Source organism: Penicillium canescens (assembly GCF_028828765.1).
Source record: "Penicillium canescens strain IBT 15451 chromosome Unknown utg000008l_segment0_segment0, whole genome shotgun sequence".
In the NCBI taxonomy this organism is placed as follows: domain Eukaryota; kingdom Fungi; phylum Ascomycota; class Eurotiomycetes; order Eurotiales; family Aspergillaceae; genus Penicillium; species Penicillium canescens.
Genome location: NW_026703970.1, coordinates 189,194 through 215,436, shown reverse-complemented (window position 1 = coordinate 215,436; position 26,243 = coordinate 189,194). Strand labels below are relative to the sequence as shown.

The window sequence follows — 26,243 nt, the reverse complement described above, 5'->3', positions numbered from 1 at the left end:
AAAGACTTTACCACTACGAACAGCCAAACCATAGTGGCAAACTCTTGAATAACCTATTCAATTATGTCCAAAGCTGCAAATATTATACGGAGAACCGAGTAACGTGTTACTAATATGGAAAGCGACAAAATATGTGAATAGTCCATTGTCTCGCCCCAAATGCTTGACGAGGTTCGGGTGCACTGCATAAAGTCCAAGCTCCACTGTAATGATCCCTAAACGGTGCCTCTGGGAACTTGATATCCCTTTCTTGAAGGCATAGCAGGTCTGTCTCCTTGGTCTGTTTGCATTGAGTCACCTCCACGAAACGCATCTATCTCTTCGTTTCTCGTGATGATATGCTTCGCTGTGGAGCGAGGAAGCGGGACATCAGCCATGTTCCGCCGATTACGCCGAAGATGCTCATTAGGGCGATGTTTCGGGATCTTATGGGGATTCTGTTAAGGATCTGCGGGCTCTATAAATGACCAGGACTTTGACTGACTTCATTGGTTTCCGGCCGTTGGAAATGCCCTTTGTCATCGTAATCATTTTGGATGATATTGCTGGGGTTACCACAAGACTTGAGGGTGATGAATTGATAATTAAGAATATGCGAGAGATGATATAGTGCGTGTCAGGATTACAATAAGCAATCGTTTTGCAGAATAGAATGACATCGGCATGAGCACATCTTTATTAATCTGCGCCACCTCAGATGAACCGTTTATAAGAGCAAGTATCTTATGCTCCTATCTGCTACACTGATATTCGGAGAAATTGAAACCAAAAGATGAAGATAACAAGTGAATGTGATATCGCGTTATGTATGCCGAATGAGATAGTATCTGCAGTGAAGCTAAAGCGCCAGGTATCAGAAAACAAAAGGCCACCCACCCACACAATTTACATGTTTGTACAAGGTGTCACGAAAAAGCAGAGTGTAATGCACAGTTATGTAGATGGGAATGTATCATCGCCAGCTCCCTCTCCCTTGGGTGGTTCTCCACCACTGCCAGCCCAACTTCCAGGCGAAGTGTGACTCCGCTTCTTCGAGTCCTTCTTATCCCCGCGCTTCTTCTTCTCACGTGTAGCTCCACGAGCTTCATCCGGTCGGCTAGGACTCCGACTGGATTCGCTGCGGCGAAGGTCTTTGACTTCTTTGATGACTTCGCGGAATCCTTCTTCGATGTTGTTCATGCGAGCCAGAACTAGCTTGCTGAGCATGTCTTGGGTTTGGTTTGGAATATCGCGACGCAAGCCTGCAGCGAAGCCCATCTGTGTATGGAAGCTGGATGGGACAGCGCCGGGGAAGCCGCCTAAACCGCCTGCTACTGCCTTGTTGTCCCCTAGGTCGGAACCGAGATCGAAAAGCAGGGAGGGACGAGGCCGTGTCACTGTTTGTCGATCAGATAGGTAGATGCTATCCACTTCTGGGACGGACATCTGATTGAGTGCGAGCGGGGAGTTCCGAGGTCGAGAAACGTCCAGGATGTGTCGTTTCATTGTGCGCTGGTCCATTGAAGCGGAGACAACAGGGATTCGATCCTCGTCGGAGGAGTCCGCATTAGGTCGGGGAGGCGTTGTCCGGCCTTCGGTTTCTTCGTTCGGGGATCCTACAGGGTTGTACAGCATAGTCACACCAGAAGCATTGCGATTGTGTCTGGGACGACGGGTTGGACTATTGCGGCGAGAAATCATTCTCGCGGTAGATGGACGGGAGCTGTAGAACTTAGGCGAGGGCTTTTCGGAGGCCTCCGCCGGATCTAGGGTGTTGCCAATGGATCCTTGGGCCGACTGTTTACCATCATTTGAATCTCCATCATTGCTGGTCAACTCGTCATCTCCCTCCATATCCGTATGGTGAGAGGGCGCTCGTCTGTGACCAGGCGAGCCAGGTCTTGTGCGTCGAGGCCGCATCATGGGGCTTGCAACCCGACTCAATCGATCTTCGGGATTTGAGGCAACTGACCTCGTCGTTTCCGTAAAATTGCGAGGGCGAGTGGTAAGTTGACTCCGGAAGGGAAGCTTGGGTCGTCGTGGGTTCATCTCGAGATGGTCCACAACGACAGAATCCTGCTCATCGGGACCGTTGGCTGGCCCTGAGCCGATTTCCTGCATCCAGTCTTTGATAACGTTGTTGGTCTGGCGTTCGTGCACAGTACTTGGTGGACCTCGAATTCGATCATCACTGTATGGCCGACGGAATACCTCTTCCAATGCTTGATCTTTCTGATAAGTGGCCACTGATGGTTCTCGTACCATACGTGACACCCTGTTGCTAAAACCACGGAATCGACTAGGGCCCCATTGCTTAGGAGCCGGAGTCACATTTGGTGCTGTCGGCTCGATCAGATCAATTGGCTGTACAACTTGAGCACTGAGAATCGTCTTCTCGTAGAGGCAGATTGTAAAGAGGATGGGTAGGTGGGTGATCTTAATAATGGTCCGATTGAGCCGAATGAATTCTCGAAAAGGCATCAGGTATCGGAACGGTGTCACCAGCCACGCAATGACATTTGTCGGTGCCACGTAGGAGAACAAGGCATCGGACTTGACCATCGAGATGGTGTTGACAGCAAATAGGAACTGATGTTCTTGATTGGCATTCTGGACAATCCTCATAAAAGAGTTCGTCAGAACAGTAATCAAGATTGTGACGACGACGAAATGACAAATGAATAGGAAGACCGTTAGGATCGCCTTTCCTAGGAAATTGTATTCATCCCACATGGCCCACGCAGTAGGCGTAAAGCCCATCAACATTTGGAACAAGCCATACGCCACCACTTTTGGAGAGTTGCTGTCACCAAAGCTTAAGAATGCGACAAAAAAGCCGGAGCAAGCAATGACAATGAGAACAAAGACTGCAATGAGATCAGATGCCATGATTCGAAATGCAATAAGCAGTTGAGAGAAGTAACGGTAATGATCCAAGATGGAAAATAATCGAGGGAACAGCAAGGGTGCCGTCGCCGCGAGAACATCAAACTGAAATAAGTTAGTATATAAGCAATATCAGAGGCATATTACCAAAACCTACAGCTTGATCTGTGATGAGTTGACTTCTAGGGTAGGTCAAGAATGAACCGTAGATCCGCAAGCAATAGTACGCGAAGAGCAATAGCAGGATACCCAAGTCGAACAAATTCCAAAAGCTCATTAGATAGAGACCGAATCCCTGTTCATTGAACCCCACAATTTCGTCAAGCATGAAGCCAGTACTCCAGAACCAAAACACAACCTCGAGTGATGTGATTCTACGGCTGCGCTGTTCCAGCACTGCTAGAAACAGCCCTAAGAGCACTGCATAGGACAACGTGGAAAGAAATTGTCGATAGCGTGGCACCCGCAATCTTGACAATTTGAATAAAGACGCGTCGCGGGGGTTGTAGAGGGACACTGAGCGTCGAAGAATTCCATTGCTTGGTGCTGTTCCGAGGGTTCCATTTCGGTCTATTGATGTCCCATAGTCCATATTCCTATCCGCACGGCGATGTAGGTTGTCGGCGGCCGAGTGAAAGACAACAGTTCCAGCCCAAATAGCTTCCAATTGCTGCACCACGACTGGATGGGCCAAGAATCGTTTGGCCTGTGCGCGAATAGCCACCTCCAAGCATGAGACACGGGCAGCAACTACCCGTTTTCGCTGAAGACCTGTTGCCAATGCGGTGGTAGAATCCTGACCCTGAAGGGGATGGAACTCGTAGGACAGCGCGTCAATCAATTCCCGCGTCGAATATTCCCTCAACAGTTTGATCGCCAATAGTTCGCTCACCATGGCCCGTGTCTGATTTGCCCCGCTATTCCCCGGACTCAGGTGCATTTCCTTCTCAAATTGAAGACAATTGGCCATCAATGCGTAGAGTGTCGCGCGTGAGAACTGGGCGGACATGATTTTCTGTAGAATGGGCTTGACCAGGAACTGGGAGACCTGCGGCGAGCGTAGTTGATCCCATGTCAAAGTGGTTTCGCAGCGGGAGGCAATCAAAGGACGGATAGCATGAGTGATGTTGTAAACGGGCAGAGCATCTAATCATTAGATCTTGTTACTATCTGCTAGTGTATCCAGCAGGGAACTTTCATACCCAGATGCGACGCAGAGAACATGGGCAGGAGAGGTGTCGACTCGAGTGGGCCGTCTTCCTCCTCCTCTCCCTCCCAGTCCTCGTCCATGTCTTCTTCGTCGATCCCTTGAAGCTCCGGCGCATCATCTTCACTGCTTTCGCCGGATCTGTTGACGCGTCGTGGATTGTTGCGCGGGGCACGCGACCATGGAGAAGGCGTTGAAAAAGGCGACTGATCAACCTGATCGCGCTGCCGTTTGGGACGCAGCAGAGACGCAAACATGGTGGCCGGTAATGATCACGGTTTGCATAACCGAGGCGAATCAAGGGGGAGGGGTGTTAGAGCATCACGGAAACGGGTTAGAAGAGAACGAGAAGAAAAAAGAGGAAAGCACTGCAGAGTGAAGGTAGTTGAAGTTGAGACAAAAAGCGGGATCTAGTCGGAGCTATCTTAGTGCTGTGTTCCCCACGTCATAGTACATACACAGGGCGCACCGATTCTTGGTGTGCAACAATGAGTGATTTGCCAGTTAATTATCGCATATACTGGTTTTTGAGTACATATAATTTGGATCATGCGTGCATATGGGTAGGACGGGGAATACCGGTAACTCAAACCGCCACATTCCGATATTATAGGTTCAGTTAAGAGATATATGGCTGTGTATAGTTGCCTATTTGCCTATAACACACTTACACACTAAACTATATTCACCTACAGTTAATTAATACCAAACAGAGCTGATACTGTTATCGGCCCACCGCCTAGGCATATATCATATGCATGCAGATGCTTAGCTAGGGACCTAGGTAGGTACCTATAAGCGAGGAGTCTAATGCATAAGCAAAATACAATTGACTCCTATAAACTCATGGAGGTAGAAATATAAAAGTATTTACGGAGTACTAGACTATGACATACACAGAAATCTCTGCGGTGAAATGTACCGAAAACAGAAGTGGGGCTCAAAATGCACGAAAATATTTTCTGCCGAGTTTTCTTCTCTTCCTCCTCCAACCAGCTGGTTGCAGCACTGCCTTTTTTATCTATACTCCTTTTTGCGGTCTTTTATTTTTTCTGTTTACTCCAAAAGTTTCTATCCTATAGCGAATGCTGAATTAGGACCTGCACACACGAAATCCGTCCTCGAGAGGACTTGTTCCCTCCTCCAGTTGCGATGTCCCACGCCAATTCTCTCGACGACACAGTTCTGCCTACTAGTCCCAAGTTGGGAGGACCTGTTGCATACCCAGAGTCCCTGCCTGTCATGGATTCAGTCCACGGTGCGGTGATAAAGCCCGCCTCCATCCCTGTCCGGGGTGGTAGCGGCCGCTTGGCTTCCCTTGAGTTGGCCGATGGCACAGTCTACCAGGGTTACAACTTTGGTGCTGAGAAGAGTATTTCGGGTGAATTGGTCTTCCAGACCGGTATGGTCGGTTACCCCGAGTCCATCACCGATCCCTCATACCGCGGCCAGATCCTGGTTATTACTTTCCCACTTGTGGGTAACTACGGTGTCCCCGCACAGGATGAGATGGATGAGCTCCTGAAGGACCTCCCCAAGTACTTCGAGTCCAACCAGATCCACGTTTCGGCCTTGGTGGTGGCAGCCTACGCCGGCGAGGACTACTCGCACTTCTTGGCCAAGTCCTCGCTCGGCCAATGGCTCAAGGAGCAGGGTGTTCCTGCCATGCACGGTGTTGACACTCGTGCTCTCACCAAGCGTCTTCGTCAGACCGGTAGCATGCTGGGTCGCATGCTGCTGCAAAAGGATGGTGCCTCCGATGCCGCTGGTATCGACGGTCCCAACTGGAGGTCCCATTTCGAGGAGACCGCATGGGTGGACCCCAACACAAAGAACCTTGTCGCCGAGGGTGAGTGACCTACCAGGTTAAGTAGCGAGAAAACAAGAATTGGCTTTCTGACAGCATCTTTTCTCCCTCTACAGTCTCCATCCGCGAGCCCCGCCTATTCACACCTCCCGAGAATGTCGCCCTCAAGCACCCCTCAGGCCGTGGAGTCCGCGTTCTCTGCTTGGATGTTGGTATGAAGTACAACCAGCTGCGTTGCTTGCTTTCCCGCGGAGTGGAAGTCTTGGTCGTCCCTTGGGACTACGATTTCCCTACCCTCGCCGGAAAGGACTTCGATGGTCTGTTCGTGTCCAACGGTCCCGGTGACCCTGCCACTTTGGACATCACCATCAAGAACCTCGCCAAGATGTTCGAGGATGCCCGCACACCCGTTTTCGGTATCTGCTTGGGTCACCAGTTGATTGCCCGCTCCGTCGGCGCCCAGACCTCCAAGATGAAGTTCGGTAACCGCGGCCACAACATTCCCTGCACAAGCATGATCTCCGGCAAGTGCCACATCACTTCTCAGAACCACGGTTATGCCGTGGATGCCAGCAGCCTCAAGGACGGCTGGGAGGAACTGTTTGTCAACGCCAACGATGGCAGCAACGAGGGTATCCGTCACACCAGCCGCCCCTTCTTCAGTGTGCAATTCCACCCCGAAAGCACCCCCGGTCCCCGTGACACCGAGTACCTATTCGATGTCTTCATCAACACCATCCAGTCCACCATTGCCTCCCCCGAGGCTCTCAACTTGCCCGTCTCTTTCCCCGGTGGCATCAAGGCCGAGAACGTCCTTGCTGCTCCCCGAGTCTCGGTCAAGAAGGTCCTGGTTCTCGGTTCCGGTGGTCTCAGCATCGGTCAGGCTGGAGAGTTTGATTATTCCGGCAGCCAAGCCATCAAGGCTCTGAAGGAAGAGGGTATCTACACTATTCTGATCAACCCCAACATTGCCACCATTCAGACTTCCAAGGGTCTGGCTGACAAGGTGTACTTCCTGCCGGTCAACGCCGACTTCGTCCGCAAGGTCATCAAGCACGAGCGTCCTGATGCAATTTACGTCACATTCGGTGGTCAGACCGCCCTCTCCGTCGGTATCCAGCTCAAGGATGAGTTCGAGGAGCTCGGCGTCAAGGTTCTCGGTACTCCCATTGACACCATCATCACCACCGAGGATCGTGAACTGTTTGCCCGCAGCATGGATTCCATCAACGAGAAGTGTGCCAAGTCTGCTTCTGCTTCCACCCTTGAGGAGTCCCTCCAGGTCGTTGAGGACATTGGCTTCCCCGTCATTGTTCGCGCTGCCTACGCTCTTGGTGGTCTCGGATCTGGATTCGCCAACAACATGGATGAACTGAAGGATCTCTGCACCAAGGCCCTGGCTGTCAGCCCCCAGGTTCTGATTGAGCGCAGTATGAAGGGCTGGAAGGAGGTCGAGTACGAGGTTGTTCGTGATGCCCAGGACAACTGTATCACTGTCTGCAATATGGAGAACTTCGATCCCCTTGGTATCCACACTGGCGACTCCATTGTCGTGGCTCCTTCCCAGACCCTCTCGGACGAGGACTACAACATGTTGCGTACCACCGCTGTTAACGTCATTCGTCACCTCGGCGTCGTCGGTGAATGTAATATTCAGTACGCCCTCAACCCCTTCTCTCGGGAATACTGCATTATCGAGGTCAACGCCCGTCTGTCTCGTTCCTCGGCTCTGGCCTCCAAGGCTACCGGTTACCCTCTTGCGTTCATCGCTGCCAAGCTGGGTCTCGGTATTCCTCTGAACGAGATCAAGAACTCGGTCACGAAGTCCACTTGTGCTTGCTTCGAGCCCTCGCTCGATTACTGCGTGGTCAAGATTCCCCGTTGGGATCTGAAGAAGTTCACTCGTGTCTCCACTCAGCTCGGTTCCTCCATGAAGAGTGTTGGTGAAGTCATGAGCATTGGCCGAACATTCGAAGAGGCCATCCAAAAGGCCATCCGGTCCGTTGATTTCCACAACCTTGGTTTCAGCGCCACCGATGCCCTGATGTCCATCAAGGGCGAGCTTCAGACTCCTTCCGACCAGCGTCTGTTCGCCATTGCCAACGCCATGGCCGCTGGCTACACCGTTGATGACATTTGGAAGCTCACCAACATCGACAAGTGGTTCCTCACCCGCCTGAAGGGCCTAAACGACTTCGGCAAGTCCATGTCCGCCTTCAACGCCACCTCTGTGCCTGTGCCTATGATCCGCCAGGCCAAGCAGCTCGGTTTCTCCGATCGCCAGCTCGCCAACTTCCTGGACTCCAACGAGCTGGCTGTCCGCCGCATGCGTGTTGAGGCTGGTATCATGCCTATCGTCAAGCAGATCGATACTGTCGCCGCCGAGTTCCCCGCTGTGACCAACTACCTCTACCTCACTTACAATGCCTCCGAGCACGATCTGTCGTTTGATGATCACGGTATTATGGTTCTGGGCTCTGGTGTCTACCGTATCGGTTCCTCCGTCGAGTTCGATTGGTGTTCTGTGCGCACTATCCGTACTCTCCGCGAGCAGGGCCACAAGACTATCATGGTTAACTACAACCCCGAGACTGTCAGTACCGATTACGATGAGGCCGACCGCTTATACTTCGAGAACATCAACCTCGAGACTGTGCTCGACATCTACCAATTGGAAACCTCCAGTGGTGTCATCATGTCCATGGGAGGACAGACCCCTAATAACATCGCTCTGCCCCTGCACCGCCTTAACGTCAACATCCTTGGTACCTCGCCTGAGATGATTGACGGCGCTGAGAACCGTTACAAGTTCTCGCGTATGCTGGACCGTATTGAGGTCGATCAGCCCGCCTGGAAGGAACTCACCTCCGTGGAGGAGGCCCGCGGTTTCTGTGACAAGGTCGGATACCCTGTGCTGGTCCGTCCCTCCTATGTCCTATCTGGCGCTGCTATGAACACTGTCTACTCCGAGCACGATCTCGCCAGCTACCTGGGTCAAGCTGCCGATGTCTCGCGTGAGCACCCCGTTGTTATCACCAAGTACATCGAGAACGCCAAGGAGATTGAGATGGACGCTGTTGCCCTCAACGGTGTTATGGTTGGTCACTTCATCTCTGAACACGTCGAGAATGCCGGTGTTCACTCTGGTGACGCTACTCTGATTCTGCCTCCCCAGGATCTGAGCGAGGAGACCGTCCGTCGTATCGTGGAGGCTACCCGCAAGATTGGTAACGCACTTAACGTCACCGGCCCTTACAATATCCAGTTCATTGCCAAGGACAACGACATCAAGGTCATTGAGTGCAATGTTCGTGCCTCGCGTTCGTTCCCCTTCGTGTCAAAGGTCATGGGCGTCGACCTGATCGAGATGGCAACCAAGGCTATGATCGGTGCTCCCTTCCAGGAATACCCCCTGTTAACGTCCCCAAGGACTATGTCGGTGTCAAGGTTCCCCAGTTCTCATTCTCTCGTCTTTCTGGCGCTGACCCCGTCCTGGGTGTCGAGATGGCTTCCACTGGTGAGGTCGCTTCGTTCGGTCGTGACAAGTACGAGGCCTACCTCAAGGCTCTGCTGTCCACCGGGTTCAAGCTGCCCCGTCGCAACATCCTTTTCTCCATTGGTGCCTACAAGGAAAAGATGGAGATGCTGCCCTCCATTCAGAAGCTCTCCCAGCTCGGTTACAACCTGTTCGCCACTGCTGGTACTGCTGATTTCCTGAAGGAGCACGGTGTTTCCGTCAAGTACCTCGAGCACCTTCCCGACCACGAGGAGGAGGACATGAAGTCCGAGTACTCTCTCACTCAGCACTTGTCCAACAACTTGATTGACTTGTACGTCAACTTGCCATCCAACAACCGCTTCCGTCGCCCTGCCAACTACATGTCCAAGGGTTACCGCACTCGTCGTATGGCTGTTGACTACCAGACTCCTCTGGTCACCAACGTCAAGAACGCCAAGATTCTGATTGAGGCCATTGCTCGCCACTTCCCTCTGAATATCATCACCGCCGATTTCCAGACCAGCCACCGCACTGTCGTTCTGCCCGGTCTGATCAACATTGCTGCATTTGTCCCCAACCTTGTTTCCGCTGGTTCCAACGACTTCGAGGCTGTCTCCAAGGCCTCGCTCGCAGCTGGTTTCAGCATGATCCGTGTGATGCCCGTTGGCGTTGACAGCTCGGTCACCCAGGCCAGCGACCTGAAGATTGTTCAGAAGAACGCTCAGGGTAAGTCCCTTTGCGACTTCAACCTCTCGGTTGCTGCCACCGCCACCAACTCGGATCAGATCATCCAGGTGACTGGTGAAGTTGGTTCTCTGTTCATCCCCTTCAACCACCTCTCTGGCAACATCAACAAGGTCGCCACTGTCACCAACCACTTCAGCGCCTGGCCCTCGAGCAAGCCTCTGATCACTGATGCCAAGAGCACTGACCTTGCCTCGATTCTGTTGTTGGCCAGTCTCCACGGCCGCAACATTCACGTTCTGAACGTGACTTCGAAGGAGGACATTACCCTCATTGCTCTGAGCAAGGAGAAGGGTCTGAAGGTGACTTGTGATGTCTCCATTTACTGCCTCTTCCTTTCCCAGAAGGACTACCCGGCCTCCAGCTTCCTGCCAACGGTCGAGGATCAGAAGGCTCTCTGGGACCACATGAGCACCATCGATGTCTTCTCGATTGGCAGCATTCCCTTCCAGCTCGCTGGCAAGGAGGCAACCCCCGAGACTGGTATTGCCGAGTCGCTTCCTCTTCTGTTCACTGCCGTCGCTGAGGGCCGTTTGACTGTTGAGGACATCACTGCTCGTCTCTACGAGAACCCCAAGAAGATCTTCGAGCTGCACGACCAGGCTGACAGCTCGCTCGAGATCGAGGTTGACCGCCCATATGTCTTCCAGAGCCCCGATGCCAGCTCTCCCTTCAACGGCAAGGTGATGCGCGGCTCCGTTCAGCGTGTCATCTTCCAGGGCAAGACCTCTTGCCTCGACGGCGAGATCATCAAGGATGCTATTAAGGGTTCCGACATGTCTGCCCACCGCATCCTCCCTGCCTCGCCGGTGATGACCCCCATGGTCCGCCCTGAGAGCTCCCTCGACCGGCACCTGTCTCTCTCCGGCACCCCTGGCCGCCGCCAGAAGAACCTGGACAACACCGTGCCTGCCATCGGTGAACTTGGACCTCCTCTTTACCCCTCGTCCCAGGTCTCTCCCTCCATGGCCGACCTGCTCTCGCGCTCTCCATTCCGCGGAAAGCACGTCCTGTCCGTGAACCAGTTCACCCGTGCTGACCTGCACTTGCTGTTCACTGTCGCCCAGGAGATGCGCCTCGGCGTCCAGCGCCACGGTGTCCTCGACATCCTCAAGGGCCGTGTTCTGACCACTCTCTTCTATGAGCCCTCGACCCGCACCTCGGCCTCGTTCGACGCTGCCATGCAGCGCCTCGGCGGACGTACCATCGCCATCTCGACCGAGCACTCTTCTACCAAGAAGGGCGAGACTCTCCAGGACACCATCCGCACTCTCGGCTGCTATGGTGATGCTGTTGTCCTGCGTCACCCCGACGCCAGCAGCACTGAGGTCGCGGCTAAGTTCTCCCAGGTCCCCGTCATCAACGGTGGTAACGGCTCCCTCGAGCACCCCACCCAGGCCTTCCTGGACCTGTTCACCATCCGTGAGGAGCTCGGCACCGTCACCGGCTTGACCATCACCTTCACTGGTGACCTCAAGTACGGCCGCCCCGTCCACTCCCTCATCAAGCTGCTCCAGTTCTACGATGTCCGCATCCAGCTGGTTGCCCCCAAGGCCCTCGCTCTTCCTGAGGAGGTCCGCCAGCAGATCAAGGCTTCCGGCCAGCTGATCCTTGAGTCTGAGGAGCTGACTCCTGAGATTGTTGCCCGCTCTGACATTCTGTACTCTACCCGTGTCCAGAAGGAGCGCTTCGCCGATCTCTCCCAGTACGAAGCTCTTAAGAACAGCTTCGTCATTGACAACGCTCTGCTTAAGCACGCCAAGAGCCACATGGTCGTCATGCACCCTCTGCCTCGCAACGCCGAGATTGCTGAAGAGGTCGACTTCGACCAGCGGGCTGCTTACTTCCGCCAGGTATGTTGAGTTCCTCCACTTCACTTGATTATATATTAACTCCTTCTTAGATGCGCTACGGCCTGTACTGCCGCATGGCCCTGCTCGCTCTGGTCCTGGCCTAAAAACTGAATATCCTTTGCCACTATATTTTCCTGGGGAAAGGGCATTCAAAATCGCCATGCATCTGATCACGCAAGACATGTTTCCCTTTTTTCGTTATGTTTTTGAAAAGTTTTATGCCCGTAGCTGTATAGATTTAGATGAATCTCCTTATCATGAACTCCTCTGTATGTCAATATTTTATATTATATGGTGTTATGTGTGTTATGTGTGTTACGTGTTATGTGTGTTATGTGTCATGTGTGTTATGTGTGTCATGTTTTGCGTGGCGTGTGTTTTGGGATTGGCTTGGCGTTTCCTCTTTTTTTTGGGGGGATTTCTTCGTTTCTTTGGGCGATTTATTTGCATGGCATATTATGTCAATCTCATTCAGCTGTGTCTGAATCAATTCTACGATCTCATCTGATGTTCAAGTATATGCCACCACAGTCATAGCTATATCTTCCCGCACCTTTGTCGTAAGCTCCTCGTTGTGTCTAGCGCTTGGTCCCTAGTTACTGTACAGTCTGCATTCAAATCACATCGGGACCGAAGTAATCCAAAATGCCATTGACGAATTTTGAAATACGCCTTGGGCTTTGAAGTAGACTTTGAGCTGAGGCAGGACGATCAATGCTCTTGAAGCAGTTAGAGTGGATATAACTTAGTCTGTTTTTTCACTCCAAAGGGTAACGTATAGCAAATGCGCTCGGTATACACCTCTTTGTCTCTTTTTGACTTGAGGGAAGCATCGATCAGATTCAGCTGTGACTTGGCCAGTAATCACCCTCAGCTGGAAAGATGGAGATAACGGTATGGATTTTGCGATTTTCTAAGACCGAAGCCAAATGATCAACATGGTTGTAATCCACCGTAGTGGAATTTCCTGAAAGATCAGAAGGCTGCAATAGTTTAGTAGGATTCATTACTGGGCTAAACCAGCATCAAGCACCTTCCGCGTGAGAATAAATACCTGATGATCCGATGAGTGGCCAAGGACGTCTAGAATAGTTCGGCCAACTGCGTCTGTTCCCCCAGCAAACGCAGCATTAATCGTTTCGGATGCAAGACTAACGTGAAAGAACAGGAAGGTAGGGATTGAAAAATGAAGATCTGCGTTAGATATTCAAATAATATGATGATTTTTGTGTACGACATACAGCGCTCCACATTTAAATCCTTGGACGTCATCGCCATGCGCAAATTTAGGCGTAAAAGCGCAGTAAATGTCATGAATTTTAGTGTTTCTGCCTAGCTCACCATCTCACTTGTATATACTAAAATTTGAGGCTTTCCATTGGGCGTTGGGGACGATCCGGATATAACGAGGTTCTTATCTCCAGATTGACAGTCAGCATTAGTGGACACTTCCAAGGTTAGGGTTGAATGTACTATAGCTTGCTAATAGTCGGGGTTAATCGCTTTCTTTTGAATTAAATTACAAATTCGATGCATCTACATATACTTAAAACGACCTGAAGCTCAGGATCAGTGACCAGGATTATCCAAACTAATCTAAAATGCTGTGGCTTTTTGCTTTCTTCCAACTCTCTCTCGCCCTGCCCTGGCATGCCGCCTTGCATGCACCAACTGCCTACCCTCTTACAGTAGTTGGCTCATTCCCCCAGCCTCATACGTTCGAAAACATTGCAACCAGACACAATGGCCAACTCTTGTTGACATCTACCGTCTCCCCAACACTATACCATGTTGATCCACTTCAAAAGAACCACATCGCCAGTGTGATTGGTATACCACGGACAACCGCACTGCTTGGCATCGCAGAATTAGAACAGGATGTATTCTATGTGGTCAGCGCAAACATGAGCTCTGTCTCAGGAATTCCAGGCTCAAACGCTGTTTGGAGACTCGATATGCGTGGCCGCAGTTCTCTCACTGAGGCGACAGAGCGACTTTCACTCGTGGCCAACATCACCAGTGCGCAGTTGCTGAATGGCATATGTCGCATTTCAGACCATGATACAAGATCACTCCTGATTGCCGACTCTCAGGCCGGGCGCATCTTCAAGCTAGACACGCGCACCGGTTATTTTCAAGTTGTCATCGATGACGAGGTACTCAAAAAGACTCCCGAGGGATTACAAGTCGCAGTGAATGGGCTTCATGTTCAAGGTTCGCATCTGTACTTTACCAGCCTCAACAAGGGCATCTTTGGCCGATATCCTATCTCTTTATCCACTGGTATCCCCACCGGCCCTGTTGAAATTATCGCTGAGGGTGTCCGTGGTGATGACTTTGCGGTTTCCGCAGATGGGAAATTTGCATGGATTGCCATGAATGGGCAGAGCTCTCTGATTGAAGTGGACATTTCCGCAAGAAGTGCACGAGTTGTTGTGGAGTCTGCTGCTCTGGCATCGGCATCAGCTGTGTCGTTTGGTCGAACCCTGTTGGACATGAACAGTCTGTACATTTCTTCCGCGGGTACACTGAACGCTACCACTGGCGCCAATGCTACAGCCACCGGCGGTATTATCGCTAGGGTTGATATTTTATAACGTTAGATATATCGTTACGATATGTTTATAAATTCAAAGCTCTAGTACCACGGATTTTAATCTATGCAGTTCTCTCTACACTAGATACGTCAATAGACAATTCAAAGCACTCGTCGGCACCTGCTGATAAAATAACTTTATTTCCTTACTATAAGTATGCTAAAGATAAGACGTAGCAAGTCTCGAATATCGAGATTGACTACGATAGGAATGTATTAAGGGTATTCGTAATTCACCGTTTGTATACGGCGCTGCCCTACTAGCCTCTTTAGGAGGCTTCTCCTTTAGCTATAGTAAGACCTATAGGCCCTTATTTGCTAAAACTAGTCACTACGCTACGTTGACTAGGGTGTGGTCTCTTTAATCTTAGTAATGCTGTCGTTTTTGGATAAATTCTCTGAGTTTGATAAGACTGCCCCAAATTACGGCTTTAATACTACCTTTTTGACTAGAATGCTAGAGCTTGGAGCTTTCATCGGGTTCCCTACTTCCCCTATCTAGCCGATAGAATCCAGCGGAAATGGAGTATTAGTGTGGCCGCTATGTTATTCTGCACTGGCGCATTTATTCAAACTGCCTCGGAAAAAACTGCCTCGGAAAAAACTGCCTCGGAAAAACTGCCTCGGAAAACTATGACTCTCTTGTGGCTGGTCGCTTCATTGGAGAGACATCGGTGTTGGTATCTTGGCTATGGGCGCTCCTTTGTACATTTCTGAGATCGCACCGCCCAATTCGCGCGGGTCTTTGATGGTTCTTGAAGCAATCAGCTTTGTTCTTGGGGCTTAGGATGCGTATTGGATCCCCTACGGGACAAGGTACGTTATATCATAGGACTGAGCTAGCATTTTGATTACAGGGCAATGAGGGGCGACTGGGCATTCCGACTGCCTTTTCTGCTCCAAATGATTCCCGCACAGATAGTTGGCGCTGGAATTCATTCCTTTCCCATTTTCACCTCGATAGCTAGCCCCTAGGAATTGAAACAAAGAAGGTCTCTATGTACTCGCTCGTCTCTGTCGACTTCCTATATCTGATGAAACGACTCAGCTGGAATGGAAGGGCGTTCTTGCAGAAGACCGATTCCATGAAGCCAATCACGCTGAACCTGCGCCCTAGTAGGAGGACTTGAACAGATCGCCGACTCTCGGGTGGGAGGAACGGCAAGTAAACAGCTCTGCCTAGGTACAATCCCAAGACCCACAACATCACTCAGATCCCTGTTGGTTTCTCTGGGAAAACAGGCAGGCTTGACTATTTTCCTGCAAATCACCGACGTAACAGGGCTTGGAAATGGCGGGGGCTCGGCAAATAGTTCGGATTATCCGAAGTATTGCCGGCTATACAAATGTTGCCTCTGTTCCAGTGCAGTCGACTTATTTTTCAACCGATTCAAGCATTGAACAATTATATTTATTACAGCATTGATCAGAATGTGGCACTATGTCTCTACCCAAGGATGGGCTACAAGCATGCTTGCACTAGCTACATGTTTTTCATGGTTACCTACCAGCATTGCTACCACCCTTGTCCCTTTTGCTCCCAAGCTTTCATTCCTTTACACGGCATTTGTAGAGTGTGATCCTAATCTCATGGATACCTCTGTTGGACCCCATGGCATTCGCAAGTCAATTCCTATTGTTGGTGGGAATTTTAGCGGCCCTCATCTTTCGGGTACGAACCAGATTCCAATCTATATCATCTATATCAATGGTGGATTAATACGAGACAATTCTTTATAGGCAAGATTCTCGATGTAGGAGCTGATTGGGGACTCGTTGATCCCCAAACCAATGTCTTTTCCGCTGATACTCGGTATAATTTCCGTACTGACGATGGTGCCGACATCTTCCTCCAAACTGCTGGCCCTAAGGCTCCTGATGGTCATTTGCATCTGCGTATTATCTTTGAAACTGGAAGTCCTAAGTATTATTGGCTGAACAATGTTGTTGGTGAGTTTCACGCAGAGAATAAATGGCCATATCTTTTTCTAACGAAGTCAAATCCAGCTATTGGCATTCTGACATCGAATCTGCCAACTAACAAAAATATAAGCTTGTTGCGGATTGATGCCTGGAATGTAAGTCTCCCAGATTGATCTTCACTGTTCTATCGAACAAAATAATTGACCTTTTTACTAGTTTGCGTCCGATTGGAATTCCACTCAATTCATGAATGCCACTTTTGCGTGAAGAGACATGGATGTCTCAAAGGTGAAACAGAGTACTCGATTTTAAATAGAGTACTAGGAAACGCACGTCTGGGAATGGTAGCCTTTGTTTATAATCCTGGGATCTTCATGTCCTTTAGTCATAAATACGAGGGATTCGTCTCATCTACGTTCAATGTAAAGTGCGTAGTGCTCTATAAACGTGTCTTCGCTAATGCGTAATTAACCAGTCCAATCCACAGGGCATCACTCATCTCTCATTCGTTAATCGCATGATTCATGCCTTGTCTGGCCAGTACTTTTGCACAATGACTTTCTTGTTGACCTTTCCCATAGCATTGCGCTCAATCCCATCCACGACTTTCAGGACTGTGGGGATTTTATAAGAGGCCATCTCATTCTTCAGGCTCGCACGGAGGGCAGGAAGCTCGAGAGGTACGGCCTGTATTTTTTATTAGTTAACCAAGTCCTTTATTTCCGAGGTCATTTCCACTTACTCCTTCGCGGAACTTGACAACGGCTGCGACTCGCTGGCCCCATTCTTGATCCGCAAGCCCAACGACTGCCACTTCCTGGATTGCATCCAAGGCGAGCATCTTGCGCTCGACTTCCAATGCTGAGATTTTGTACCCGCCAGATTTGATCAGGTCGACAGAAGCACGGCCTTGAATGAAGTATGCGCCAGTTAAATCCCGCCTGGCCACGTCGCCAGTCTTGAACCAGCCATCGGCTGTGAACTCCGAGGAAGTCGCCTCGGGCTTCCGCCAGTACTCACGGAAAACATTTCCACCCTTGATCTCAATCATACCGTCCTCGTCCACCCCGTCGACGGTCCTGCCTGTCTCTTTCTCGGTCAATCGGACTTCGACTCCCGGCAAGGGCCAGCCAACACTGCCATCAACTCGTTTTTCAACCTCGAGCCCACAGCTGAGCGCCATCCCAATCTCGGTCATTCCATATCGCTCCAGCAACGTCTGGCCGGTTATCTCGGCGAATTTAGATTTGATAGGGGTGGGAAGGGCTGCAGATCCGCTAACAACAAGTCGCAGAGCACGCGCACCAGCCCGCGTGGCATCTTCCTGTTCAGTGTCGCGGATATGAGCGTCAAAATAATCATTCAGACGGGAATAGATGGTCGGAACTGCCATGAACATAGTCGAGCCACCCTCCTGCCATCGCTCCCAGATCACTTTCGGGTCGAACTTTGGATGCATCTCGACAGTGGTACCGCTCAAGAAACTGGCTGCTAGACCATTGATGATACCATGGACGTGGTGGAGCGGTAGTACATGAATGAGACGGTCTGAAGGACTATATCCCCATGCCTTGACCAGACAGCTTGCCTGGAAAGTGATATTCTCATGGGTGGTGACGCAACCCTTCGGGTTTGAGGTGGTTCCGGATGTATAGATCATCAGAGCGCGCCGGGTGAGGGCAAAAGGTGGAGAGAAGGATGGCAGAGTCGGTGCCTCATTACGGCTGAATGGCTCAAGACCCATGAATGGTATCTCAGTGGTGCATCCCTCGCGTAGTGCAGGCGCCATCTTTTCGAAATGCGGGTGAACAATAATCAACGAGGGGTCCGAATCACCCACTGTATATAACAGCTCCTTCACTGGGTGACTTGTGCCTAATCGAGACAGTCAGCCAGATCATTGTATCAGGCCAGCTTCAGTACTCACATAGAGGAACACAGACACCTCCTGCTGCCCACACGGCCCATTGCGTAACCACATAGTCGTACCCATTTGGGACCAAGAATGCAATGCGCCGCTCGTCCAAATCCTCGGTCAGCCCCAATTGTTCAATTATGCGCTTCCTTAACGCTGCAGCGTCGGCTAGCAGTTGGACAAATGTAAAGGACTCTTGTTTTGCGGCGTCGACGACCGCGATTTTGTTGGGGTTGTCCCGCGCATGCTGCTCTGCCGCGGCGAAGAGGGGCAAGGTGGGGATCGGCATAGGGAGAGAAGAGGTGTGTATTGTTTGATATCCGTGAAAGAACAAAAGAGTGTGAAGAATGTGTGGAATTGTAGAGGAGGACGAAGGCCGAGAAGCTGACCCCTTACAACATTTAGCCGGTGCGGAGAACTGCCGATGTGGAGTAAATTCCGGCTTATTTGGTGGGATCGGAGTGAATGACTACAAATGAAGTTATGAACATATATAAGTTAAATGATTCAAGGTAACAACGCTTAAGCCGTTTTATCTTAAATATGCTCAAAACCATAGGTAAGGTGCCTTGAAATCATTTGTATCCAACTACGATATGCTCGAACTTGGCCAAAGCTTGGCGAATACTAAGAAGTATAAAGATGTATAAAGATCAAGTACAAGAAACATGAGCATATACACAGCTTCAGGTAGCAGAATCAGAGTAAGGTAGCATGTTGTTGTCTACTCATACCGCATTGAGTCCATCTCGAGCCACTTTAGCTATCATACCTCTGTTCATATCGGCATTTTCCCATATATTCTTCTGCCCACCGATCAATGCCAAGTCCAACATGGTCCGGGCAAGGTCATCAACCTTGACTGACGGCCCAAGACTAAACGCAAGACTTCTCAGGCTCATATCCCGAGCCAACACCATAGCAGGTCGCATGATATGCGCCTCGAAACCGGTGTGATCACGAGCGAATTCCAAGATTTCATTCTCGACTTGACCCTATTAATTGTTAGCCCATTCTCCTCCCCAAAAAGAGTGCTTATTACCCGGATGCGTCGGTAATCCTGCATGAACCACAGCGGCTTGGTCTGATCTCTCTCAGCTGCAGCGCCGCTACAGTATATGAAACGAAATGGTGTCTGACAGGTCTCTTGGAAGACTCGGGCTGCGGTTAGTGTGTAATCCAGACTCACGTGTCGAGCAGTGTCATTATCGGGCATGCGAGCCTTGCCCAATGTCCTGTAACAAGGGGTTAACAGTTAACCTGGTGCCATGAGATGGATTCTCGGTAGAGCGGCCACCATACCAAATGCATGCATCGGCATCCTTGATTTCTTCTCGGATTGAGTCGGAATAGGTAAGAAAGTCTTCAACGATTGCAACTTGGAGCTTCTCGTGTGCTGGCAAGTTACGCCGGCTTAGCACTACGATGGAGGTGATTGCGGGATGCTGTAGACATTGGGATAGGACTTCACGGCCGACAAAGCCCGTTGAGCCTGTGAGAATCACCTTCATCGTTGATATAGTAATGATTAGGAATTGTTGCGGCGCGAGGAGTTATACAGATGCATTCGGGGTTAGATCTTATCTCCGGTTCTGCGGCTTGGGCCCCAATGGTGACATCAGAGCCTGGCGTCCAAGATACCACACATGCTCTGATCATTGTTCAAAAGACGTCGTTAATTCGCTATTTATGTCCTACTATAGTCTAGATCATGGTCGCTGGAGAGGGAGCCGGTGCTAACTCTCCCGGCTGAACGGTGCGTGGCCCGTCAGGCGAACCCTCGCCATTCTCCTCCAACCCGCGAGCAACCAAGTCCGTAAAGTCCACACCAACTTCCATCAAAAGAGCAGCATGCTCGTGAACAATGTCGAGGCACTTCTGCCAGACAGAGGTGCCCCGCTGCACGCTGCTGAGCTGTCGGCTGAGCAGAGCGTTGAATCCGTCGAGGTGATGCTTAGCCCATCGGATACAAGAACTGCTCATGACGCTGGGGAAGCATTGCTGGTAAATGCCAATGGTATTCTTGATAAGAGTGAAGTAGACATAGGAGATCTGGAAGATGTAAAGAGGAAGATCACCCTCAAAGATGCAAGCTCTATCAAAAGAGTTAGCATATCAAGCAAGTTTTAAGGTGAAACATAACATACCGGATGCGTTGGGCAATGACGTCCGAACGGGCTTTCAAATAAGTCTCGCGTGCCTGATCTTCAAACCCTAAGCGGGTCAACCAAGTGACATGGGTTTTGGTTGCCGCTGGGAAGGCGTGCCTATCCACAAGCGCCCGCGAGAGAATGCCACCAAGTCGAATTGCTCGTTCATCAACCTTAACATTGATGACCTCTTGTGCGATAGTGTTGCCCTTCAATCCCTTGGCCAGTTTCCGTAGCCGTTCGATGCTAGCCACAGACGCCTCGAATCGCTGTAGAGCGATATCGATATCAAGCTCATCTACCTGCCCCTCCACCCACCGGAGGTTCTGTTGTTTACCGTCCACATCAATTCGCAAATCAGAATTGTCTCTGGTGGAATCTGAAAGGTCGAATGGCTCTGCCTTTTGTGAGTGTGAAAGGTGTCGGCCAGCAAGGTATCCGTATGCTTCCAAGGGCTTGCTGGCCGCCTCAGTCTCCGATCGCAAGTTGCGCCGTAGATCCTCGACCGTTTTGCGGAAGGTTGCCAGCAATTCCTGTTTGAAGGACGGGTCGCGCTTATCATTTCTGTATGTGAAGGGCTTGGATGATCCAACTCGAATGGTTATGGCATTGCCAATGCCCCGATCCAAAGCTTCTTCGCGTGCAGCTCCAGTTCCCAAGTTAGCTCCTAGATCGATCATGTCGATGTCCTGTAGAGGCCAACAGTCCTCCGCTACTAGCTTTGTTGGAACAGGCCCGCGATGGTGAGGGTGGCTCTGCTCGACTCGCTTGCGCTTCTTCGCAGCTACAAGGAGGTGGTCGTTTAATAACACAAGGTGGACAGGTCGTCTCGGTTTCCATGTGGCCGAGTCCAGCTCAGCCCAGTTGCCTGTCTCTAGGACAATATGCCGCCCTGGTACCGCGGGTAGGAACTTCTGCGATCCTTCCACAGTCTTCCACAGGGTCTGGAGCTGTACGCTCCACATGCTCTCCAAGTTGGCGACCGAGCTACGGTTGGCATTTCGCTTTGGGAAAGAGTCCTCTACTGGGGACATAGGATTAGGTGTGTTGCCCACGCTTGTTTGTCCCAGCGCCGTAGTGAGCTCCGCCATGAGGGTACGGAGGGTCCGCATTTCGTCCTTGAGCTTCTCGGCCTCTTTACTGATCTTGATGAATTGAGTGCGGTTCTGGTAAACGTTCTGCTGTAGGTCCGTAGATGTTCGATTCTTCACTTTGCGTAGGCTTTCTTGGTATTTCTGAATGTCTTCCTCGGACGCGTTGGCGAGAAGGCTGGCAACATCTGGTAAAAGTCCATGATTAGCTTCAATGCGCCAGCAACTGACAACTAATTACTAACATCGATCCACTGGAAGACTGGGGTCTCGTAGAGCATTGAGGTCTACTTTTGGCACCGGGGAATTGGGATCGGCTGGGGATGGCTGTCTCAGGACAGCTGCCGGAGGTAGGCCGAGTCCCCCAGGCACCTGTGTTGGGAGTGCCGGAACAGGGGGAGCACCAGCATCGAAGTCGGGTACATTGTTGAACCGCGTCGAGTATCGCCGTTTCACCAAATCCGAGGTCGCATCGTTTTGGGGTGCCCGCTCTCGAGTAGAGGGGACTTCGGGCTGACTAGACTCGGGTGACCTGGTATTCGGAGGCAGAGGTCCGGAGATAGGCTTTGGAGCACTGATCTGGGGGCGTTGACGGCGAGATTTACTTCGCAAGGTCAATCCTCGGCCCTCCATCTTGAATCGTCGTGTTGTCAATAAAGTGATGTGGCAGGAAAGGGAGTGAGGTCACTTTCGGGCTTAGTCATCACTAGTCCCGGAGGTTAAACATTTTCATCGGCCAAGGACGCGATCCAACACGCCAACTCCATCATCGCTTTCGTTGAGTCTCTCCTTTAGACTCAGTCAGGACGATCCATCCTCCGAAGTCTCAAATACTCGTGACTTAGGCAAAAATCCCTCCGCCTTTCCCTCTCCGCCGTCCCGCGCTTTCAAAATGGCTTTCCGTAACACTGCGATTGTTGCCGGCACAGTCTTGACTGGACTCGTTGGTATGAGTCGCTCTACTGTCGCCTAAGCTCGTGTTTGCTCCTAACAGTTTCCCTTAACAGCCTACGCCGTCTACTTCGATCACCGCCGCCGCACCGACGTTACCTTCCGCAAGTCCCTCAACAAGAAGAACAAGGTTGTTGAGAAGGTCGTGAAGCAGCAAGAAGCTGCCGCAGAGGGTGCACAGAAGGAGGAGATTAAGAAGGCCCTTGCAAAGGCCAAGGAGGATGGGTGGCCCACTGATCTCGAAGAGAAGGAGGTTAGTATACTTTTTCGGGATCCGCATTTTGAAACTATTAAGCTTACACTTTCGCAGGCATTTTTCATGCAGCAAGTGGCCATGGGCGAGGGACTCTGTGCTGATGGTATGTTCAGTTATCCCACTTCTGTTTTATTTCGATGACGCATATTTGAGGTCAATCGTTAACAATTTCTCTCCCTCTAGGCTCCAACAAGCTCGAGGCCGCAGTTGCCTTTTGGAAGGCATTGAAGGTCTACCCCCAACCAGCTGATCTTATTGGAATTTATGACAAGGTGCGTTATCGGGTCCCACAGCCCTTGAGGCTTTCCATTGCAATATGCGAGAAGAACCCCGGCTGACAATTGCCCAATACAGACCGTTCCCAAGGAAACCCTCGAAGTTCTCGCCGAGCTTATCGCTTTGGACGGTCCTCCGTCTCGCGCAGGTGCGAATGCTGCTGAAGACCTTGTGGAGTAAGATATCTTCGTGTTCATCCCCCCTCAACAACTTGTATTTTAGAAGACCTATGGAATTTTCAATGTTATATTTCATAATTTATGTATTAGAGAGCACCCACATCGCTTTATCAACAGACAGATAGGACGAAGACGATGGCATTTTGGACCCGAAATCTTTCTTGTTAGCCGAGGACATTCACATGCTCTATTTCATTCCCTCGGGGGATGATGTATTTCACGATCTTTTTGCAGACCAAGCACTCCTTTGATCCCATTTTTTCACAAGGTAATCTACAGTTGAACGGAGGACGTCAACCTTTTGGCAGGGTTTAGCTACCTGCCTGAAACTAACATTGCGTGCAATTATAGACCGATCATAGATATCTAACAGGCTAGGTTTCAAGTTTGGAATACCCATCGGGGATCTTTGTCCCCCTGGAAGTCTCCCTCAGCATCACCAACATCTCCCATCAACGGCGTCAGCCCCTGCGCTTCTCTAACGCGCTCCTTTTCGGCGTTTTCTCGCCGAAGAATCAACCATAAGATTCCGACAACGACAATATTTGCTACGAGATAGCCTAACGCGAAACCTGAAGGAACGACGTAATTAGTAACATGTCAATATCATGAAATGACCGGTTAACACACCATGGCCTAGGAAATATCGTGGGCTACTCTCAGTCCGATAAAGCTGTGTTCCAAGAACCGCTCCTAGGTTACCAATTGAGATCTGCAGGGCATTGGCAATGCATCGTTTCGTTTGGCCAGACACATTGTTGGCAGGCCAGGACAGTACAATGGCGACAGCCGGGTAGATGCCTGCCGCCGCAAATATAGTTCCCAGGTAAGATACACCAGCGCGATGCTGTGACAGCAGGAGGATGTACCCGATACAGCCGAGAGCAGATGAACCCATAATAAATGGTGCACGGATGCGAGTCTTCTCGGAAGCAACTGCAACACCGATGGTAAGTACGAATGCGACTGCGTATGGTGGCACGGAAAGCAGTTGAGCTTTTGCGGCGGAGAACCCTAGCTCCTTGATGATTGTTGGCTGAGCAAAAGTCAGTACTTAATTCGTAGTACAGTAGAAGGCATACTTACCAAGAAGAGCGAAAGTGTGTATAGGGGAAGAGACATGGTGTGGAACCCTAACCCATAAAGCCAGACCTTGGGGTCCTTGATTGCATCTAGCACTGCGGACCAGGTGAACTTTTCATCAAAAGTAGCATCACTGTCATTCTTCAGGCGAAATTGGATAAATCGTCGCTCTTCCTCTGACAGAAATTCGGCCGTGGATGGATAGTTGTATACCCAGAAGTAGGCGAGGATCGAAACAAGAACAGTCAACAATCCTTCCTGAAGAAATGAGAAAACCATCAGTATGTAACATATTATGGTCTGATTTGGGCTCGTACCAGGATGAAAATCCAGCGCCATCCATTTAGGCCCTTTATAATATGTTAGCTCCTCGTAGCATAGCGATAATGATCTATCATGTACTCACGCCAACACCCTTCATGTGAGCTATTGCCTGAAAGCTGGTCAGTCTTTGTCTTCGATCGAGGTATAAGATAGACCAACCCAAGCAAGAATACCACCAAAAGCACCTGCTAGTGAAGCAGCACTAAAAAAGAGAGCCACTCGATAATGCTGCTCATTGCGTTTGTACCACATAGACAGATAGAAGACAACCCCTGGGAAGAGGCCACTTTCCGCCACACCGAGAAAGAACCTTGATGACAGATACCCTGGGTAGTTCTGTACAACTCCCAATAGAGTAGCGACCACACCCCAGATGAGAGTCAATGTCGGGAGCCACTGTCTCGGGGTGGTATTCTTCAGGACGATGTTGCAGGGCAGCTCAAAGAGGACATATCCGACGAAATAGAGTGTCAATCCGGTGAGGTATTGATCTCCTGCTGTATAAATCACCCAGGTCAGGAATCTATCATTGTGGTTGAGACGGTACATAACATACACATATTGATATCATCTGTCATTCCTTCTAGACGCGCATTCCCCACATTGCTGCGGTCCAGAAAAGAGAGTAAATACAGTAGTGTGAGTGGTGGCAGAAGCCGATAGTCAAGTTTCCGCAGCAATGCCTTTTCATTGATACCCACAGCCTCGGCGACACTCGAGGGAGGAGAGCGGCTTCCCTCATTCTTGACGTCGGGGTCACCCTCGTATTTTTCTGGCATCGAAGCCATAGCAGCCTTGAAAATCAGAGTTGGTTTTGGGAAGAAAGTGGAAGAACGCCATGAAATAAGACATTGCGGAGAATGTATGAAAGGTTCATGTAGCACACCATCCGCTATCCGCTGCACGCGATGAGAACCAAAGGGACCAAGTCGGCCGAGTAAATGCTTATTTCAAAATGAGATCATAATTCTGTGCGAATAGAAACATCAGAAAGGTGAAGACGATGAGCAATATTGGGGGTGTGATGACGAGATCGGGTGGGGATAGGGAGAATATCGAATCAGTGTACTTCAATAGGAGATCAACAACACAACATTCTTAATTTCGATGTACTAAGAGTGAGTACCGAATAACTCTAAAACTAACTTATAGGCTATGCACGTGAAATGGCCCTGAGAACTAAGCGGGTTGGATCGAATATCTTGTGAAGAAACCTAGTATAAAACGGACAAGTTAACCGCGTAACAAGGATGATAACGTTATGCTATCTTCCTACCTGCGTGCTTCTCAGGCTTTGTACGCTACAGTTATCGGGCCCTTCACTGTCTCCCACTAGGCTATAATATTCAACTTACTGTGTTTAATTGATATCAAGAAGATCGAGACAGTCAAAGAATCTATCAATTCCGATGATTTAGATCGTCTATACTATGCCTGTGGTATGATGAAGTTACACCACAACGCTAGGTAACGGCTAGGTTTGACGCCATTTTAAGTGTCCTGTTTATCATACAGTGGTGGTGA

The 26,243-nt window shown here is 50.3% G+C and overlaps 9 protein-coding genes across 9 annotated transcripts; 4 read left to right on the top strand and 5 right to left on the bottom strand.

The window, feature by feature from the left end:
* Nucleotides 1–933: 933 nt before the first annotated feature.
* On the bottom strand, nucleotides 934–4,329 carry N7446_010952 (uncharacterized protein; the record flags this gene model as incomplete). Its single annotated transcript, XM_058519695.1, has 3 exons — nucleotides 934–2,970; nucleotides 3,023–4,011; nucleotides 4,068–4,329. The coding sequence occupies 3 exons, from the start codon at nucleotides 4,327–4,329 to the stop codon at nucleotides 934–936; spliced, it is 3,288 nt and encodes a 1,095-aa protein (XP_058367219.1).
* A 751-nt stretch (nucleotides 4,330–5,080) lies between these two features.
* Nucleotides 5,081–12,314, top strand: N7446_010951 (bifunctional carbamoylphosphate synthetase/aspartate transcarbamylase). The gene is given in 4 exon segments (XM_058519694.1): nucleotides 5,081–5,921; nucleotides 5,996–9,268; nucleotides 9,283–11,975; nucleotides 12,026–12,314. The coding sequence occupies 4 exon segments, from the start codon at nucleotides 5,225–5,227 to the stop codon at nucleotides 12,077–12,079; spliced, it is 6,717 nt and encodes a 2,238-aa protein (XP_058367218.1). The 5' UTR covers nucleotides 5,081–5,224; the 3' UTR covers nucleotides 12,080–12,314.
* A 1,262-nt stretch (nucleotides 12,315–13,576) lies between these two features.
* Nucleotides 13,577–14,572, top strand: N7446_010950 (YncE family protein; the record flags this gene model as incomplete). Its single annotated transcript, XM_058519693.1, has 1 exon — nucleotides 13,577–14,572. The coding sequence occupies one exon, from the start codon at nucleotides 13,577–13,579 to the stop codon at nucleotides 14,570–14,572; it is 996 nt and encodes a 331-aa protein (XP_058367217.1).
* A 1,430-nt stretch (nucleotides 14,573–16,002) lies between these two features.
* N7446_010949 (DUF3237 domain-containing protein) lies at nucleotides 16,003–16,761 on the top strand (the record flags this gene model as incomplete). Its single annotated transcript, XM_058519692.1, has 4 exons — nucleotides 16,003–16,243; nucleotides 16,312–16,521; nucleotides 16,579–16,649; nucleotides 16,711–16,761. The coding sequence occupies 4 exons, from the start codon at nucleotides 16,003–16,005 to the stop codon at nucleotides 16,759–16,761; spliced, it is 573 nt and encodes a 190-aa protein (XP_058367216.1).
* Nucleotides 16,762–17,016: 255 nt separating this feature from the next.
* Nucleotides 17,017–18,698, bottom strand: N7446_010948 (acyl-CoA synthetase; the record flags this gene model as incomplete). Its single annotated transcript, XM_058519691.1, has 3 exons — nucleotides 17,017–17,181; nucleotides 17,237–18,369; nucleotides 18,422–18,698. The coding sequence occupies 3 exons, from the start codon at nucleotides 18,696–18,698 to the stop codon at nucleotides 17,017–17,019; spliced, it is 1,575 nt and encodes a 524-aa protein (XP_058367215.1).
* A 397-nt stretch (nucleotides 18,699–19,095) lies between these two features.
* N7446_010947 (putative nucleoside-diphosphate-sugar epimerase) lies at nucleotides 19,096–19,920 on the bottom strand (the record flags this gene model as incomplete). The annotated part of the gene is made up of 4 exons (XM_058519690.1): nucleotides 19,096–19,133; nucleotides 19,182–19,404; nucleotides 19,452–19,644; nucleotides 19,712–19,920. 4 exons carry the CDS (start codon nucleotides 19,918–19,920, stop codon nucleotides 19,096–19,098), a joined length of 663 nt encoding a protein of 220 aa, XP_058367214.1.
* A 193-nt stretch (nucleotides 19,921–20,113) lies between these two features.
* Nucleotides 20,114–22,283, bottom strand: N7446_010946 (exocyst subunit EXO84; the record flags this gene model as incomplete). Its single annotated transcript, XM_058519689.1, has 3 exons — nucleotides 20,114–20,504; nucleotides 20,557–21,838; nucleotides 21,896–22,283. The coding sequence occupies 3 exons, from the start codon at nucleotides 22,281–22,283 to the stop codon at nucleotides 20,114–20,116; spliced, it is 2,061 nt and encodes a 686-aa protein (XP_058367213.1).
* Nucleotides 22,284–22,542: 259 nt separating this feature from the next.
* On the top strand, nucleotides 22,543–23,313 carry N7446_010945 (TOM complex receptor protein TOM20; the record flags this gene model as incomplete). The annotated part of the gene is made up of 5 exons (XM_058519688.1): nucleotides 22,543–22,597; nucleotides 22,658–22,854; nucleotides 22,912–22,960; nucleotides 23,041–23,129; nucleotides 23,212–23,313. The coding sequence occupies 5 exons, from the start codon at nucleotides 22,543–22,545 to the stop codon at nucleotides 23,311–23,313; spliced, it is 492 nt and encodes a 163-aa protein (XP_058367212.1).
* A 380-nt stretch (nucleotides 23,314–23,693) lies between these two features.
* N7446_010944 (uncharacterized protein) lies at nucleotides 23,694–25,507 on the bottom strand (the record flags this gene model as incomplete). The annotated part of the gene is made up of 7 exons (XM_058519687.1): nucleotides 23,694–23,884; nucleotides 23,943–24,348; nucleotides 24,399–24,653; nucleotides 24,713–24,745; nucleotides 24,802–24,828; nucleotides 24,879–25,216; nucleotides 25,276–25,507. The coding sequence occupies 7 exons, from the start codon at nucleotides 25,505–25,507 to the stop codon at nucleotides 23,694–23,696; spliced, it is 1,482 nt and encodes a 493-aa protein (XP_058367211.1).
* Nucleotides 25,508–26,243: the final 736 nt, after the last annotated feature.